The 17,947-nt window shown below is 31.9% G+C and overlaps 1 protein-coding gene across 2 annotated transcripts in view; it reads left to right on the top strand.

Moving 5' to 3' along the window:
- The window catches only part of pot (zona pellucida domain protein papillote), a 115,803-nt gene that overhangs the window by 68,570 nt on the left and 29,286 nt on the right, over positions 1-17,947 (top strand). For both annotated transcript variants that reach the window (XM_085946634.1, XM_085946633.1), the window contains exon 2: positions 1,308-1,449. In XM_085946634.1, the coding sequence (XP_085802760.1) occupies positions 1,333-1,449 (117 nt within the window). In that variant the 5' untranslated portion in view covers positions 1,308-1,332. The remainder of the gene's footprint in view (positions 1-1,307; positions 1,450-17,947) is intronic.

Raw genomic sequence — 17,947 nt, 5'->3', positions numbered from 1 at the left:
CACCGCTAGAAAGCGTAAACAATTTTATTATTATTGTCTGCCAGCGAATCATATTTTATGCCGCGATCCGTCGAAGCCTTTTCCTGATGATTTCGAAATGGTTTGATTTGATAAATATGATTCTTATGTCATCGCTTTCCACTCGATCGACTTGGAAGATTAAATATTATTTAACTGTGTTATGCCATTATTTTCTTGGCAAAAAACATAAACATTGTGTACTTTTGTTTAACTCAGCGGAAAATAATTACTACATACTAAATTAAAAACTTTATTTAACAACCAATCTCAACTAAACAAAATTGTATTCCAAATAGTTAAAAAAATAACAATATTCTATTTCTTACTAACTTATCAAACAATTGAAATGGTTTATTTAGTAGTATTTTATTTGACGCAAACGATGCAATTGATTTCTCAGAAGATTTACAGAGGGCCTCGAATCAGTTATTAAATTATACCAAAATCTTAAAACGATGCGTATTTCATACAAATTCATTTCAGAAGTATACCATAATATATTTTGTACAAAAAAATAAACCATTATGTCATCACTGTCATTATTAATAATATATATTTATTTGTAATTACAGGAGGTGATTTTAGAAACGAGTTATATGAATATTTTTACAAGGTTTTTTATTATACTTTTATCACAATCAATCAATGACTCATGCCTCAGAGTCTTTAAGCCCGCCACTGAATAATATATTATATGTAAACAATACGAGTTTGCTTCAATAGTGGAACAATTTATTCTACTGCGCAGGAATTAAACAGGGCCAATGTGATTATTGTTACGGTTACTATTCTCGATTGTGTTTATACTAAGCCTGTTGCATCTCGTTTCTTATTTCGTGGAAAAACTATAAAATCTCGCGCTAATGTGGTATGTTTATAAGCGCAGTATATGTATTTTTTCCCCTTTGATTATATCCGATCCTAATAGGATCATATCGGACTTCTTTTATATTAAAAGATTTTTGTTTTTATGATAAATGGATGTTAGTCACTTGCTCAAGCCCGTACTCTGGTTACAAATAAATATTGAAAAAATAATATCTGTATTTACCAGACCCATGATTCGAATCTGAGACCCACGATAACATAAACCGACGCGTAAGCCGCTCATTGTGTTGAATCTAATTTTTTTTTCTCTGAAGAAACCAATCGTGACAATATTATGCTAATATATATCACGTTTTCCATTTATTATGCTCTGGACTTGGAATGTTAGTTAAGTTATATTCAAGTACTTGTTACAATGTAGTCGTATTGATGGTTTTTTTAACATTCATTGTTTTCAGGCGGCGAACTCTTGAGCAACGTCGGATGATGCCGACCGGCTGGTGGAGATCGCGTCGCCAACCACTTGATCAGGCCAGCAACGAGGAAAGTTGGACATCGTCACCCAAACGCACACGAAACGAGCGAACGAAACTAAATTCCGTAAGTACTAATACCTAAAAGAAGTCACGTGCGTGTCGAGTCCTTCATTTAGGGTACCTTTTGTGATGAGGAGAGAGACATTTCAGGGGTTTGTGTTACAAATTATAACATATACAGCATATCATAATATTACCAATAATGAGTTTTTTGTCCTACTTACTTACATGACCAGTATAAATGGCAATATCCTCGCTAAGCTATTAAAATCTCTAACAAAATTGAAATTTTATTACAGAATATATAAAAAATACTTTATAAGCATAAAAAAGGTAGGCTTCCAATTTATTTTTTGTAAATCTCTGTATAATTTTATTTATCTAAATAATAAGTACTGGGGGTGGGAGTCGTCATTATCGAGTGTTTCTAATAGTTCCGATGTGATTATTATGTAGGTATTTATATCCATTCTCTCATTAATGTGGATAATTATCACTGAAATTACAGACGTTGCTAGACGGTAACCAAAATATGTAAATTGTTCACCTTCTTTACCGGCTTACTCTCAATATACAAGCAGGTATTTTTGAATTAAAAGTCTACTAATGATATTAAAAATAAGTACCTACTTAAATTATATCTTTTGCTTATTCATGTTCTTTGACGGTTCAATAAAATTATTTTTAGATGTAGGTACATGTATTATTTCGAATATAAAAAAACTTTATTCGTATTTAAAATTTCAATACTAAAGGTCGGATTATGCTTATGTGGTATTAATTTTGTATATATATTATGATAACCTACCAAAGAAATCTACATTGATTAATTTCCAGTACTTATTAAATTTTAAATCCGATTACCTACTAATCTGAAGTGAGAGCTAATGCATGGGTACGAACGAGCAGAGCAGTCGAGTCCTATTTTGTTTTATGTCTCGGTTCCAATGAACAAAATTACAAGGGTTTTTTTTCTTAATTTATTCAAATCTTCGAATTCCTTTTTTAAAAATTGTGAGTGATTTTAAATAAAAAAATACGCGTCTACTTTTTGTCGACTCGATTACATCTAACTAGTAAAGCCGCATTTGACCAAGCGAGCGAATGTTTGTTCTTCCCCCATTCCAGCAAAATTCTTATGCTTGCTCAACAAAAAGCCTTTAAGTCAAGAGAATTTCATATAAATATGCATATCTTTTTAAGATACATAAGTAATTGACATATTACTAATTAATCGTATTAAGATTAAAGATGTTAAACTAAAAAATGTCTTCTTTTAGAGAGATATAAACATATGCAAAAAAGTCTCTCCTACTAATTTTGATACAAACTTTAAAAGAGAAGAAAAACTCATGCATAGAAAAATGGCACATTTTAAAGCGATAAACTAACTACAGAAAACTATATTTGATTTTTTACAGGTAATACCATTGGGGTTTTGGTTGGTTCTGGTTCTAAAATAATTATGCGATTTAAAGGGTTTCGGAGTTCAATTCCGGTTTAGTAAACAGCTCTGCGAACCAGTAGCTGATACTATGGAATAATGAATAGGTTTAAAATGTATCTGTTAATTTATTGGTTGGCGAGACGCCGAGCTTTAAATGGGCAAGTTGTTATCCATAACAGGTTTAATGGTGAATAATGTTCGGTGCATCGTCTTCAAGTGTTACAGGAACGTAATAATAATAAATTGCTTTTTTATCTTGACAAGAGTGTGTATATGGAAATTCCACCAAGTATGTAGATACATATTTCGTTTTGTCGGCGAAAATCTCAAAGATGTCTAACTAGTTTCTAATTCCAAACAACTTAATGCATCTGCATCATTTAAGTAACACGTTTATCATACAATTTTGTTGATTCTAACATATATTTTTTTCGAAAATTAAAAATAAGCTTTGTAATATTAAGTATTATTTCTAATGGATTTAAGTTTTGTACTATTCTATTTGAGTCGTTTTTTTGCGACCCACTCACCAATGGTAAATACACACTGACAAAGAATACACTTACTTCTAACTTATATAATAAATTAATACGATAAAGTTGGTAAATACTTTATCAACTACCTATTAAATCAAGGATCACAACACAAAATATAACAACCAAAAATATAAATAGTTGAAGTGAAGTTGAAGTTCTAAAAACCCTACTTAATAGATCATTAGATACCTAATCACTAATATTACATTCAAAAGGATAACTAATCACTAATAATACATTAAATATGCGTAAAATCCCCATTACTGGGAAAACAATGGTCTTGGGTAGCATCAACTGTCAAGGGTAAAAACAACTCGAATGAAATAGTACAAAACTTAAGTCAATTAGAATTTAAATTCAAATTCAATCAAGTACCCTCGGTTGATAGTATTAATATGAATTGGAGTAACGTTCACGCGGTACTACCATCATATTATCTAAAGTGTAGAATTACCAAAATATGGTTTAGAAGTAGGTACACATATACTGATAAAATTTATATGTCTTTGAAATTGAGTAACCATTGGTTTCCGATACATATTTATTTTTTATTATGAAACCGAGTTCAACCACTCTCGTCAGTCACAAATCATAAAACTGAAATGCAGACATGTTACATTATGCAAGATACGTTCAAAATCTCTGCATCGTGTTAGCCGCAGGACGAAGGTAGAAAATATGAGACTGTTTTGCTCCGTAATTTCCATATCGATTTTCATGTCGAGAGATTCCATATAATTCCTACAGACGCGGAGCGAAATGATATGTTGTTATCTGGTTGTTTGCACTGAGGCGAAACATCCTATGATCAGTTTCCGTTTATGTGTTTGCTGTGATTGATGTCGGATGATAACGTAGACATCTGCTTTACCTTTTTTATATTACCATACAGTCTAACTAAGTATAGTTGATACGTTGTATTTCCACAGTTCTGATCTTTTTGAGCGTAATTAAATGTTACAATATCGCTATTGAATTAAGCAGTCATGATCGTACCCGAACAACTGATGCTGTCAGTTTCAAAGTATGCTAACTTATTCCGTCATTTTGAGATAATCGTAAAAAAACGGTTGAGCACTGTAAACAAAAAAAAATATTTTTATCTCGAATAACAAAATAAAATTGGCCAAGAATCTTCAATATTTTCTTGATATGAGAAATATGAATCTCTAACTAATAATGCAGAGGAAAGTATAAGGCGGTAGAAGCGTAGGTAAAAATAGTTTATTTATAATTTTGATCAATTCAAATTTATAGTGTATTAAATGAATTACATAGTCATACATGTCTGAGAAATATATTAACAATAACGTAAATAAATAAATTGTAAAATAGTCCTGTGGGTCTATTCTATACACACAGTGGCTATCGACGGTAGTTTATCATATTTATGTACTGAGGTATTATAATTGTTACAATAAATTAGCCGTCTAAACTGTCTATCTCGTTCTAAAGTTAACACAGCCAAGAGAGGGATTGTTAAAACATAGCACTTTTTGACAGTTTAGAGACGGTTAACTTATTATAACAATTAACCGCCTCAATTAATAAATATGATAAACAACCACCGATAGCCGCCTTGTGCATATAATAGACCCATTGGAGTTAAACAATAATGTATTTTTTTTTTAAATTAAGCCTTCGGTTAATTTATCGTCAACCGTTTATCATATATTTAGATATATGTATAGATATTTTAACAAAGAGAGCTTTCAGTATTTTTATTTGTTTTTAAATGGTTATAACTCAACGTTATGAAAAAGTAATTAAGATTATGTTGTTTTACAGTCGTATTTATTGTCATATTTATGTATCTCGTAAAATTACATCTGCATTTTCGGATAGACAATCATCGTATGTTTGTTAACGTACTCATTTTTTATGCAAATCACGCAGTGATATTCCAGTCGACTGACAATATAAGGCATAAAGCCCATTGACGCAGCGAGTGCAGCGCTCGCGCAAAATTTCTACAAGTGGCGCGTAAATCATCGAAAATACAACGTAATCAAATACGCCAGCGCACACTGGACTTGACGATGCCTTGTGCCCCACCTGCCGCATGAGTCACCGTTTTTCGCTTCTCGGCGATACGATTTAATGAAAATACAAAGAAGTCCATTCATTGAACACGGCTACCAAAATCACGCTGCTCGAAGCGTCGTCGATCGACGGGCGAGAATCCATTATTTAATAACAGAGAACTCATTGTTTAATTTAATTGCGTGTCCGATATTTCGCTGGTAGAATAATGTCATCGTGAATATTAATTACAAGCCCCGAAATAATATAATATTTTTATTGCTTTGTTATGAGAGGTGCTGTAATAATAATTATTTTGTGCTGCTTGAGCCGCTTATTACATAAGTGAAGGGTAATGCGCGGGTGGGAGGGGGCCTACTCAGTAGTGAGCGCGTCGAGCGCTTTCTTGGTGGGCTTTATGCCTAACACAACATTGTGAACGCAAACGAATATAATTAAAAGATATATATATATATATATTGGTGAAGCTCTAAATTATTATACATGGCTTTGTCATAGTAACTAAGAAAATCAATTTCATTTTAAGGATATATCGGTTACAACAATTACTACATTACCCTTTGATAAAAACTCCCATTTACCAACAATAAATTGTAAATTCAGTCTCATTCGTTAATGTGGGCCATCGTTTATAACCGTCTTTCAAAATTAATTGGCGATGTAAAACTATATTAAAATTCTATCTACGCATATAAAATATGTTATGTGTCGTGTGTTATGTCAAATTATATAATATATTTTTCCATGAACTTGTGAGTAAATTATCACTGGTCGTAGGGATTGTATTACCGAATGAATATATCAATACCGGTATTTCGGTATTTCTTATTGAATACCGGTATTAATATCGGTATTCGTCAAAACATATTATAGAAAAAAATAAGGACCTATCAATAATTATAGTTATTAAAATCTATTTAAAACACTATTTTATAGCAACCTAACCTAAGTACCTACCTATATTAATAATGCTGATTATTATATTATGTATAGATCATAATATTTTACAACTGCTAATTTTACTACTGGGTACCGGATAATATCGGATAAAGTAAAATTTCTCTCAAATTCAACATTTGTTTGATGTACCTACTATCGATGTTGTAGAATATAATATTTTCTTTTTCGAAATATTTTAATTCTATAAGTATATTTGAGAGGTTTTGTTTTATTATTATTTACTTTTGTTGGTTTAAATCAATATATATGCATTTTGGCAGCATTAATCGTATGCACTAAATTGAACATAGGTACAATAGTAGGTACCTAGTAGTAATGAAAAAATAACATTACATTCATTTCCGGAAAACATAAAGTGTACGCTTTCTTAATACTGAAAATACCGGTATTTTGGATGTTTGAAACCGGTATTTCAGAATCGATACATAATTGAATAGGTTCTGGTATTGCAAACCCTAACTAGTTGGTATGTGTCTCAAAATTTAAATAATGTCATCTTAAAATGTGATGAAAGTTTTTCTGCGAAGAAGTTGGGAACCCTTGAGTCTTTATGATGGTGGCCGTTATATCAGTGGTGTTATTTTAAGGTTTTCAGGGCAATTAAATAAAGCTCATAATAATATCAATCGAGATGCCGCCGCGTCGGTCACCGATACCCAAAAGTGAAAGTTGTTTTTAATATAAAAAGCTGCTGACATATCGAGAGCGACGCTCCACAAACCACACTACCTGTAATGTGATACATTAACGGATTTTATGATCGTTTCGTTAGTGAAAATTGATACTCACCTCAATTAATATAAAATGTAATATAACTTAATAAAAAAGGCATTTTTAGTTTACACTTCAAGAATTAATAGTTTGCTACTAAATACAATGGATTAAGTAATAAGAAAAAAAGATCATATTATAATATTATATCTTCTAGCTGTCTCCTCTCTAGCCTCTACTACAATAATTTTAATATCGATGGACACATTGTGTTGGTCACACAGGCGCAGTGACTCAAAGGACGGAAAATCGAGGAGAATCATTTGGTATATATAGGCTACGTACACTTAGTAACAACGGAAATATCTTTCCATTAAAAATTCAACTGACCAGTTGGAAACAAAATGTATTAATTAACATAAAAGGATTAAGAGGACTGTGTTTTTGTCTAGTTTACTTCCGTTGTCCTTGGACGTCAAGTCCTTGATGACCAGCAATGATAGGTACGTGCAGATTTGCGAATTACATTTGAGTTATAGGTAGGTATATACTTACCAAATTAATTTATCCAAATATTTTTGCCAGTCATTCGAGAGTTTTGAAAGTTGTCAGGTGTATTTTTAAAAGTATCTGAAACCGTGGACTCGTGGCAATATTGTCTATTGAAGTAGATGTGGTATTTAAATTAGATTTAGTGGTATATATTTTGTTAGTAATGTATCCATACAACACATTTCTTAGATATTGGATGAAAGGATGATAAAAAAATACTGTATGAAAAATGGGGCGGCATTTTGACGTCACTGGATAGACGCAACTGATTGAGGCATCTTACATATTTGACTTATTGCAAACAAATAATAAAACTGATTAGGCTACAATATAATATATTGCAATCCACTTGTTTATATACGATTAATCAAGCATACTTTATTATGCATGTTATTGAACATTAGTGTATATTGTTTTTATACAACTGTGATTATGAAATAGTATTATCGATTGCCAATGAATAAATTTAGATGCTTCGCAACACATGGTATCTGTCAGTCAAAATAAATAGCAGGTATTAATATTGAAATATTTTCAATTTATTATTTATGCCTGGTCAAATATAAAACCGAATTGAGAATTTATTTACAACAGTTCAAATTTGAATACACGTTTCGTGTAGGTCAGCCGTAAAAGATACAATCTGAATTCATAAGAATAAAAGTTTCTTTAAAAAAAAAATAAACATTGCGGATTCGAAATGGGTTGCTAGGTATTTAATATACATAATAAGCGCATTGAATGCAAATCAAAGACAATAAAATAACTTGTTTGTGGAGATACGAATTTGAGTCGGATCAGTCATTAAAGCCATTTTATATTATATTTAACAAACTCGGAATGAAGGTTTGATACACTGATGTCATGGCTTGAAATAATAGCGCCTATATACGTGCATGGATTTACTGGCAACAATATAAACTATCGTGACAATAACTTTTTACAGTTGCTGACTGTCTTCTGCAATCTCATTCTTCAAGTATAAGCGAGACGCAATGTTGTCATTTTATGACTATTACTATTTGACAGGTAGTGAAAATCGATTAACCGTAAAATGAGTATACATAGTTCTTTTTTTGCCGACAGGTTCGCCACTATCATTCTACCGCGCAGGCGCAGATCGAAAAAAATCCCTACTGTCGCATGAAAATCTAGAAGCTTCCAAACTTTTTTGATTCATGCATGCAAGCTTGCAACTGCAGGATAATATATGTTTACCCATACATTTTCTTGTTATGGCCGCGATAATACTTACTGTCAACTGTAAATCCATGCACTTGTAAACGGGATATAATGGTTAGATTTTAGATTTAAAATAGCTTCTTTATGCTTTAATGTTAAAGATAAACCTTCTTTAAATTCATGCTGTAACGTAGCGATATCCAAACTGGGGGGCGCGCCTCCCTGAGGAGTTTTTACAAAAAAAAAAATTAACACAATAATGTAGCCACAGGTTTGCAGTTTGCAAGTGGATAGTTTATAAAACGGCAGCTAGTTATAAACTACGTAAAAAACAGTTCTATAAAAGTTAGGTTATTTGCAAATCTGTGTGAAGATATTGAGACTAATTGTATTATACCTCACTTCTATACTATTGTGCATGGCTCCCACAAGAGGGGTGTTGACAGGGCTCCAGCTTGGGAGCTCGGCGTTGCGGATCGACCAGTTAAGTGAGATAAACACACAGCACAAATTCGTTATATTAGTTAAAAAAAGTCACCCGCGGCGCTGTTTCGGTTATAGAATATTAGTATTTTATAATATATGTATATGTGTGATATAATTTGATGTGATTGTGTGGTGTGTGTAATTGATGTAATTCACATGTAGAATTTTATTTTATAATTATTTGTAGTGTATTTCCTGACTAATAAAATTGGCTATATTGAAACAAAAACCTTCAATTTTGGTTGAATCGAACTGATGAATAATATAATACTTTGTCAAGAAAAGCAATGCAAGTAGGTACTGCAACCATTCGTAACATCATATTTATGCAAAACGGATTTTTCTGCAATAGATGCAATGAAATTCATATATCGAGCCCGTTTAGTAGAAAAAAGCACTTTGTGTAAAAATGTATTTAATGAAATAAAGGGGGGGGGGGGGGAGGCGCCAAGATTAGATTGTTTTAAAAGGGAGGCGTAGTAACGTAAAGTTTGGAAACCACTGCTGTAACGTGTTATATCGCTATATATAGTATAGTTGTGTACAGTGTAATTCTAATGTTGGCTCTTCACAATAGTTTCAAAATATTTGTAGTCACGTGGTGCTTATATACGTGTTGGTCGGAAAATATTTGCCACCTATCGACACAGTGTCGGTATTTTAACACGCATCATAAAGAGTCAACATTGTCTGACTTGTGCTACTGTGAAGGGAGCCATAATATCTATCATACGGCGCCAACGTCACTGGTTGTGCTATGAACTTAAACTTGTGCTACCAATTATACCTATTTATTTCGGTGTTTTCTCTAGGCCCTAGTCTCTTCTAGATTAAATGGTGGGAAATGGTTTTAGTTGATATCCCTAATATCGTCTAGTGACATCCTTCAATCCGAGATAATGATTGTTTGCGAATCCTGATTTACGCTATCCATCTACCGCGTACCCGTTTAATTTAATTCGCAGATAATTGTACGAGCGTACAGATTCAAAACCTTATTCAAATAATGAATTCAGTTCCTTACTGCAACGTTGAAGAATACTAATAAATATTGTATAACAGGGATTGGGGTGCCTCATTTAGAAAAAAATGAATACATCGTGTATAGGTACAGCTAATTAAATGTGCACACAAGAATTTTTCTTTCACACAGTAAAATCCCATACTTTATTCCCCGCCGCGGTCAATTATTGCCCTCGAATTAATCGCCGTAACTTGGGCTTTCTAACTATCTTCGACCAGAAGGTTACGCATCACCATATTACATAAAATATCAACTTACGTAGGTACTTTGTCCGACTTATACGCGGCGTCATTCTTGGTGGTGTTGACCTGTCCCCACTGATAACTATCTTAGAAATCAGGAACATCAATAATTGTTTGTTGTCAAAAGGCGCAGAACTAACCTGACGATAACTGTGTTCAACAGGATTGCTTTGGATAATGATATTTTACATTTACGTGAGAACGAGTTTACGTAGACGTTGTTTAAAAAAAAAATTAAAACAAGACATTTAGATCATTCGACGGATTTCCATGTATTACATGATTTTTGTATTTATGTACTATTTTACTTTTGTTTTTGAACGTCTTGAATTTGTAATTTGTGAAGTTAACTATAAGTAACTAAATAAATAAATTTAAATTTATGGTAGGTAATTAAAATTAGGTATACGATACTGATAACATTTGCAGTCATATGAGTAGGTACATCGAGAAAATAAAATTTGAGAGACACCCATGCATGACTTCATCATAGGTAAATAATTAGTTATGAAGTCACTATTTGTGAAGCTTAATAATTATGTAGGCACTCTTTATTTTGTTTTACTATTGGAAGGAAAACTCTGTTCAGCAATTTATTGTCTTCTTTCGCTTCATCTGAAGACAATGGGTACTGCGACATGGTGTTGCGCGCGTGCGTTGCATAACAAAAGCGCACTTACGCACCTGACTGCCTTTAGAATGCACATTTACCTGGGCGCGTGACCTGATCGCTTATTTCAATTGGATTCTTTCAATCGACGGCAGTGTTTATTACTAGTCACTTATTTTTAGAAATGCTCATGCATGTCTCCAAATCAGGCACGACACAAAGTGTTAATTTTAAAACACACTATTTTTATTAATGTTTCATTATACTTATGTAGAATATGGACGAACTAGCAAATAAGTCCCTGGGTTAGTGCGTACTGCATATTATCCAGTGTTTGCGTCAATCCTATGTTAACTCTCGCTAAACAATCCCAGATTCTATGTTTTCTCGGATACACAATACTCCAGTCAAACGATAAATACCAAGCTATAGGGCGATTTAACAACATTAAAGCCGCGCGAATGCGAAGACAGCTAGCTTCGAAGCTTTCATAAAATAAATTCTGATACAGCCTAAATAAACCATGTATGTGTGTGTGTGACTCTTGCGACGACGTTCCAGAAAAAAAACACTGTTCGAAGTGCCTACCAACAACCTAAGGTTAGTGCCCGGGGTCCAATCTATTAATTATCACTACCCAGTTTTGTGGTATTAAAAGAAATAAAGTCGAAATTAATATACAATCAGTGGCGGTTTTCTATGAAGTAAATAATGAGATAGTCGCTTCGTCAGAAAGTACCTAAATCTTTAAAAGATACGTATTTTTTACAATCTGAGTGTAAATTTTTTTTAAATACTCGCAATGACAATATTACTCAAGTATTTAACGCGGATTGGCGGTTTCTCATTTAAAATATATATGTATATATAAGGACGTACAATATTTTTACAGCATAACAGTATGACACAAATGGGTGTGGTGTTTTGGATGTAATAACCCAATTTTGGCCATCGTGGTCATGATTTATAACATTCAGAAGAAGTAAAGTTATGTAAAATTTACAGCATATTTGCATAATAAATACCAGTATTTTATCGATTATTACTAGAGATGCTATGCATCTGCAGCATCAATGTATCGCATGCCACTGAAATTAAATATTAAATAATAAAAAATATGTCTTAGCTTAGAAACTTCTAATATTCTAATGTATTAGTTCCTGTACAAAGTTAGTTTTTGAAAACTTGTTTTAGTCTTCTAACCAATATTAATTTTCATGGCTCGATTGAAGTGTGGTAATAAACACCAGTTTCATAAAGCGTGAGAAAAAGTTCATACAACATCGGAATGCATTAAATTTTTTTTATATTACATCAAATCGAATGCGATGCGCTCCTAACGAAGGAAAGTTACATACCTACATGTTTTTACATTACAACTCATTCGAAAGCATGATGTATTGTTAATTGCTTCCTAAATTTATTATTCTCTTTTACCGTCTCTAAATAATTAATGTGAATTTGTAACAGTGCCGCCCCAAGAGTGTATATTTTTTTATGATAGCCACCGGAGCACGACATGTTTCGATGTATTTATATTATTTTACAAAACGACATTTTTATTCAAGTAATACGAAAATATAATTGCATATATAATATAGATGTGTGGCAATGCCTTTTGAATAGAAAACTTTGTGATTTGACTGACGATTCTAAAATTTTATTTAGTTTTATGTGAATCAAATCGAATTGTAACGTTACTTTTAATTGAATATAACGTGCTGTATGAATATTTCTCTATAGTACTAACTAGAAAAACGTTCAAAATATAACATGCAGTTTGATAAATTTGTTAAAAATTAACTAAAACACATTTCCCCCCAAAGTATTTTTTTTAACATAGTCACTTTTTATTAGAGCTGGTGACTTGTTTTTAAATTCTATACATACCATTTGAAAAATAGTTTTTGTCAAAACAGTCAAACTGCGGGGCATCATATTAATTCATCCCATTGACCCAATGTTTTATTTTTGTAAACAGGAAGAAATCACGGGAATTACAATTTGAAGTTCGGTTCAATTTTACAATTTCAATGGCCGATTTGTGGGACGGTGTATTATTATATTAGTATTATTATCTGGTGGAATAGTTTCTTCCTCTTTTATTTCCTTATGATAAAGATAATAAAATAAATTTTCCGACTCGTTTTCTTTTGGGTATGCTATCGATGCAATCCCTGTCAACCTGAAGAGTGGTTGCTCTATTAAAGCATTTTTTTTTACTTCTTCGTGGGTTCATTTACAATCCGTATATGCTGGCAAATATTAATTTTAATGTTACCACCAATATCACTCGTAATACTACGGTCTTCGTGATACCTCGTCGCAGAACAGATGAGATGTTTAATGATGCTGTGTATCGTGCGATTAACTTATTTGATGGCAACATTAAGGTTGATTTGTTTTTTTATTAACTATGTCATGTTTGTGGACGTGTTAAATAGGTTAGATTTATAATTGTATTCACCATTTTACTCTAATATCTACATAAGCATATACCTACTGTCTTTTCTACTTTCTTGTTATACTGGTTATTATTTTGTAATTCATTCATGTAAGTCATTTTTATAATTTTGTTTTAATTATGTATTATGGCGCATTGGCCAATCGCTGTATGCCGTAATACTCTTTCTAAATAAATAAATAGTTTTTTTTGTGCGCCAATCTTCATTCCACCATTTCTCATTCATTAATTTCATTCAAATTTGCACTTGTCATAAATTGACAAAAGACCACATAAGTATACCTTTATGTTTATCGGAATTTAAATATATATATATATAAATATATATATAAACTAAAATATTATATTTCGAGATATAACATTTTTTAATGTACACATATTAGCAGTTTCGTTATTGGTGTAGAGGTTATAGAGGAATGGTTATTAGAAATTCGCCTACTTTAAAAAATGCACCGAAGAATATAATAGCTGTTATAGAGTATTGTGTTATAAATAATCTGCGCATATTATCAAAACTATGCGTATTTTCATTAACATCGTATTTTCACTCAAGTATTTTACCTTTCTCTGTGATTACAGAAAGAATGAGTTTGGCCCTGGTATAATAATTCTCGCTGGGCTGAAGATGCCGCGACTAATTTAAAATTGGGAGGACCCCTCTACAATCGATTCGTTTTACCAAATTGAGTTAACTCCTCATAACTTATTCTGACACATATAAATTGAATTTTCATCATAGTGCTCGTGAAAAATGATTATTGTTTCGTCATGTGTATAAAATGCATAATGTAATGATAAAATAAATAGCATGGAGAGAACGCTACGTGTATAGAAAGAAAAATAATTACAAGATAAAAACAACTTTTTATATATAACGTTTTTAAATTTTCTGTTGAATTATTATGCTCAAACTTGTACTTGATATGAAGTAAATAAAAAACTAACACATATAGAATACTGAAATGTCATTTTGACATTTCATTTTGATTTCCATAGTAACACACGTATATATTAATAATTTAGTTGCTAGGATCACTCCATTAGCAACAAATGATAGTCATTTTCTTTTTACGGAAATAACTTTCTATACAAAACAGAATTAACTGATAATGAAATCAATTCTGCTTAAGGCTTATACCTCAGTTGAGGCATGGTCTAAAAAGATCGTGGCTAGGCGATGCGCAGATTGTGCAAATGACGCGTGCCGAACGAAATATAATTTGTCATATAAATCCAACATGCGTCCATATTTAATGTTCTGTTTATTTTTCTATTAGTAACAATAATAATATATTCATTGACATGTTTTCTTTTTCAAGTAAATGGGTAACGTTTTTTAGTCATCTTTACACGATTTAAGAATTAATACCCCCGTGGCCATCACGAAACAAATTGACGTGCTCACAGCTCGACGTTCGCTTTCCGATTGCCAGCGAGTCCATAATTTCGTCGCACCTATAGTTGAAAATTAATATCCGTTTCACTGAAGTACCGTCTTAAAGATGGCTAAAAGTATTAAAAGAATGCATTGGCATCGTGTTCTGATATATTCTAAAAGTTTCAAATGCCTAGTTAGTCGGGAAGTTAGTTAAAAATCGATTGCAAGATTTGTAGTGGACAAACAACCACCGGACAAACAAGAATACGAGCCAATAAAAACGTTGTAATATATATGATTTTATTTCATACAAGGAGAGTGTATAAAATATATTATTATTATTATCATATAAATTCATCGGAAACCTGATGTATGACCAAAACACAAAGATAATTCATTCATCCACTCATATGGCAGGAAGTAAGATAAAGCATAGAGAAATTCAAAGAAAACTATAGCTGTAAACAACACAACATAACATTGTCAAGATAACAGCACCAAATAGGCATCTGCCCAGACGCACTTTTCTTTTTTAGGTTTATGGTGAAAATTTATCAAATTTTCGTCAATCACATTTAAAATACAAAGAATCACGATATTTTATCAAAATATCGGGGAAAGTTTTCAGGTTCTTTCTCGATCAGACGAATCTTAGGCAAGAATATTCTCTATCACAACTTCTAGAATTAGACGACCACCGACAAAATAGATGGGTAGTGTTGGGTGCGAACTCAAGCCAGTTGAGTGGATTTAGAGACAGCTCAGGGGAGAGATTCTTGGAGGTAGATTCTGAAATAAATCAACACCCGGTTGTAGTGCCAGAAGAAGAATTTCATAATTTTATTATTATTCCCACTGTAAAACAATTGAGATGTTGGCTTGAATCCTTCATTTGGAGAAAATATACCTTGTTTTACATTCAGAGCTATGCCGTAATGGGTTGGAGGAATGGATAACAGTGTATCTTACAACGTTGGAAAATGGTAATTTAATCTATATTATAAACACGACTCTACAAAATGTTTCGTTAAAATATTAATGCAAATTTGAAGGCATTTAACTCAATAAGAGCATGCCTTTCAACTAAGCATGCTTCAGAAAAATAAAAAGTTATAACAGATAAAATGCTAATTATTTTATCTTTTCGTTGTAGGTTTTTTTGAGACATAAATTGGATACTTAACCTTTTTTAGATTGCACATTTCCAGCGGCTGGCAATTAAATTTGCGGATTCAAACTAATGGCATGAAATTACTGTGACCATGTAGACAGAAAATTTAAATATTTTGTAATTGTAGTTTCACTGGCACGATGCATTTAATGAAATTTTGCAGAGACCAATTACGTATTTATAAGGTGGACTCATATCATGAAATGTTTTTGTCGAAGATTCGCATATAAATTCGGAATAACGAGTAGGTACTATAATCGTCATTATAACGCACGGGTATCGCTTGTAAGTCAATGCATTTTTGGAATTACTTAAATTGAGCTTAACAACATTATACAGTCATTTGCACCGCCGAGTAAAACAGTACGAAATAGGTCCAGATGATAGACGCACGTTGACGCAGTTCGCTCCGTACCATCATTTGTAACAAATCTCGTCAAAACGTTTTGTTATACTTATATAAATATATAGCCACCATAATATGTTTAGTTGCAAATGGCGAAGGGAACTAGACAGTTAAACGTCGAAGTCATAGTCTGTACTTTAGTTAAATTTTTGTTTAACCTGTATCGTATTCTTGATTACTTTAAAAAGTATTTTTATGTAAGAAAATAATGTTACATTCTCAAATCTCGTGAATTATTAATCGAATAAAAATATGTTTATTGAATTATATAATATACTCACTTACATATTATCAAAGAATTTATACTGTGACTAAAATGGGGTCTTATGTTTTTTTTGTATTACAACACTTGGTCGTGATTCCTTAACGTTTACATTGTGGTTAATTTAATATAAATAATATACCTACAATTTATGCGCATTTAAAGATGGTAGCTATAAAATCTTGTTTATAGCCGCCAATATTTGTTTTGTTTTGACGATATTATGAACGTAAAACATTACACAATTTTCCATAATTATTATTATGAATAATTTAAATATTTTTTTGTAGTATTCTGCTACCAATTTAATATGTATCTGTCCTTTGACAGAAAATAAAAGCGTATATTTGTTGGTTAATTCTTCAGTTTCGGTTCAGTTCGAACATAGTATTTGATATTCTCAATTTAAATGACAATAATAGCATATAGACCTACAAACTGATCTGAAGAATGGAATGAGGGAGCCACTATCGAAAACTACCCAATCAAGACTCGTAACTGTAAAAAATCTGACATTTGAATAAAATTTTCAAAATGGCGTCATATGGTAGTTCGTAGTTCCATTTTTGGTCGTTCTCCAGATAAGTTCTTAGGTCTGTACATCATTTGAGAACACCTTGGATAATATACATACGAGAAAAAATCTTTGAAGAAAAATACGATGCCCAGCGGAGCTCGAACTCACTTATTTGTTTAAATTTACTTCTGTACATCAGAGCCAGAATTAGACTGTCTTATGTAAAGTAATTATGACGTCTGTCAGACCCAATTCACACTTCAGACAGAAAACCGAAATTATTAATACAATGAGGCCGTAAATACATTAATATTTGTATACATACACAATTTTAAATTGCGTTTTTATAGTGTTCTTTTTATTAAAGGTAATCTGGCTATCAAGCACAAATTTATTTATTGGTGAAAAAATATCGTTTTTGGTTATACAAATAAATAAAAATTCAAGTGAAGGTCATACCAATGCGGCTAAGAAAATAATTGCATTGGCAATTTTATAAACAGAAAATGATCAATTGATGTTGCAAAAGATACTTGGAAGATAGAATTCAGATGGGGATTATTCATTAGGT

This window comes from Rhyacophila brunnea, unplaced genomic scaffold (genome assembly GCF_057557595.1).
Source record: "Rhyacophila brunnea isolate RB1 unplaced genomic scaffold, BYU_Rbru_1.0 scaffold_2, whole genome shotgun sequence".
In the NCBI taxonomy this organism is placed as follows: Eukaryota; Metazoa; Arthropoda; class Insecta; order Trichoptera; family Rhyacophilidae; genus Rhyacophila; species Rhyacophila brunnea.
The sequence above is the reverse complement of the archived record's forward strand: the minus strand, read 5'-3'. Positions and strand labels throughout refer to the sequence as shown.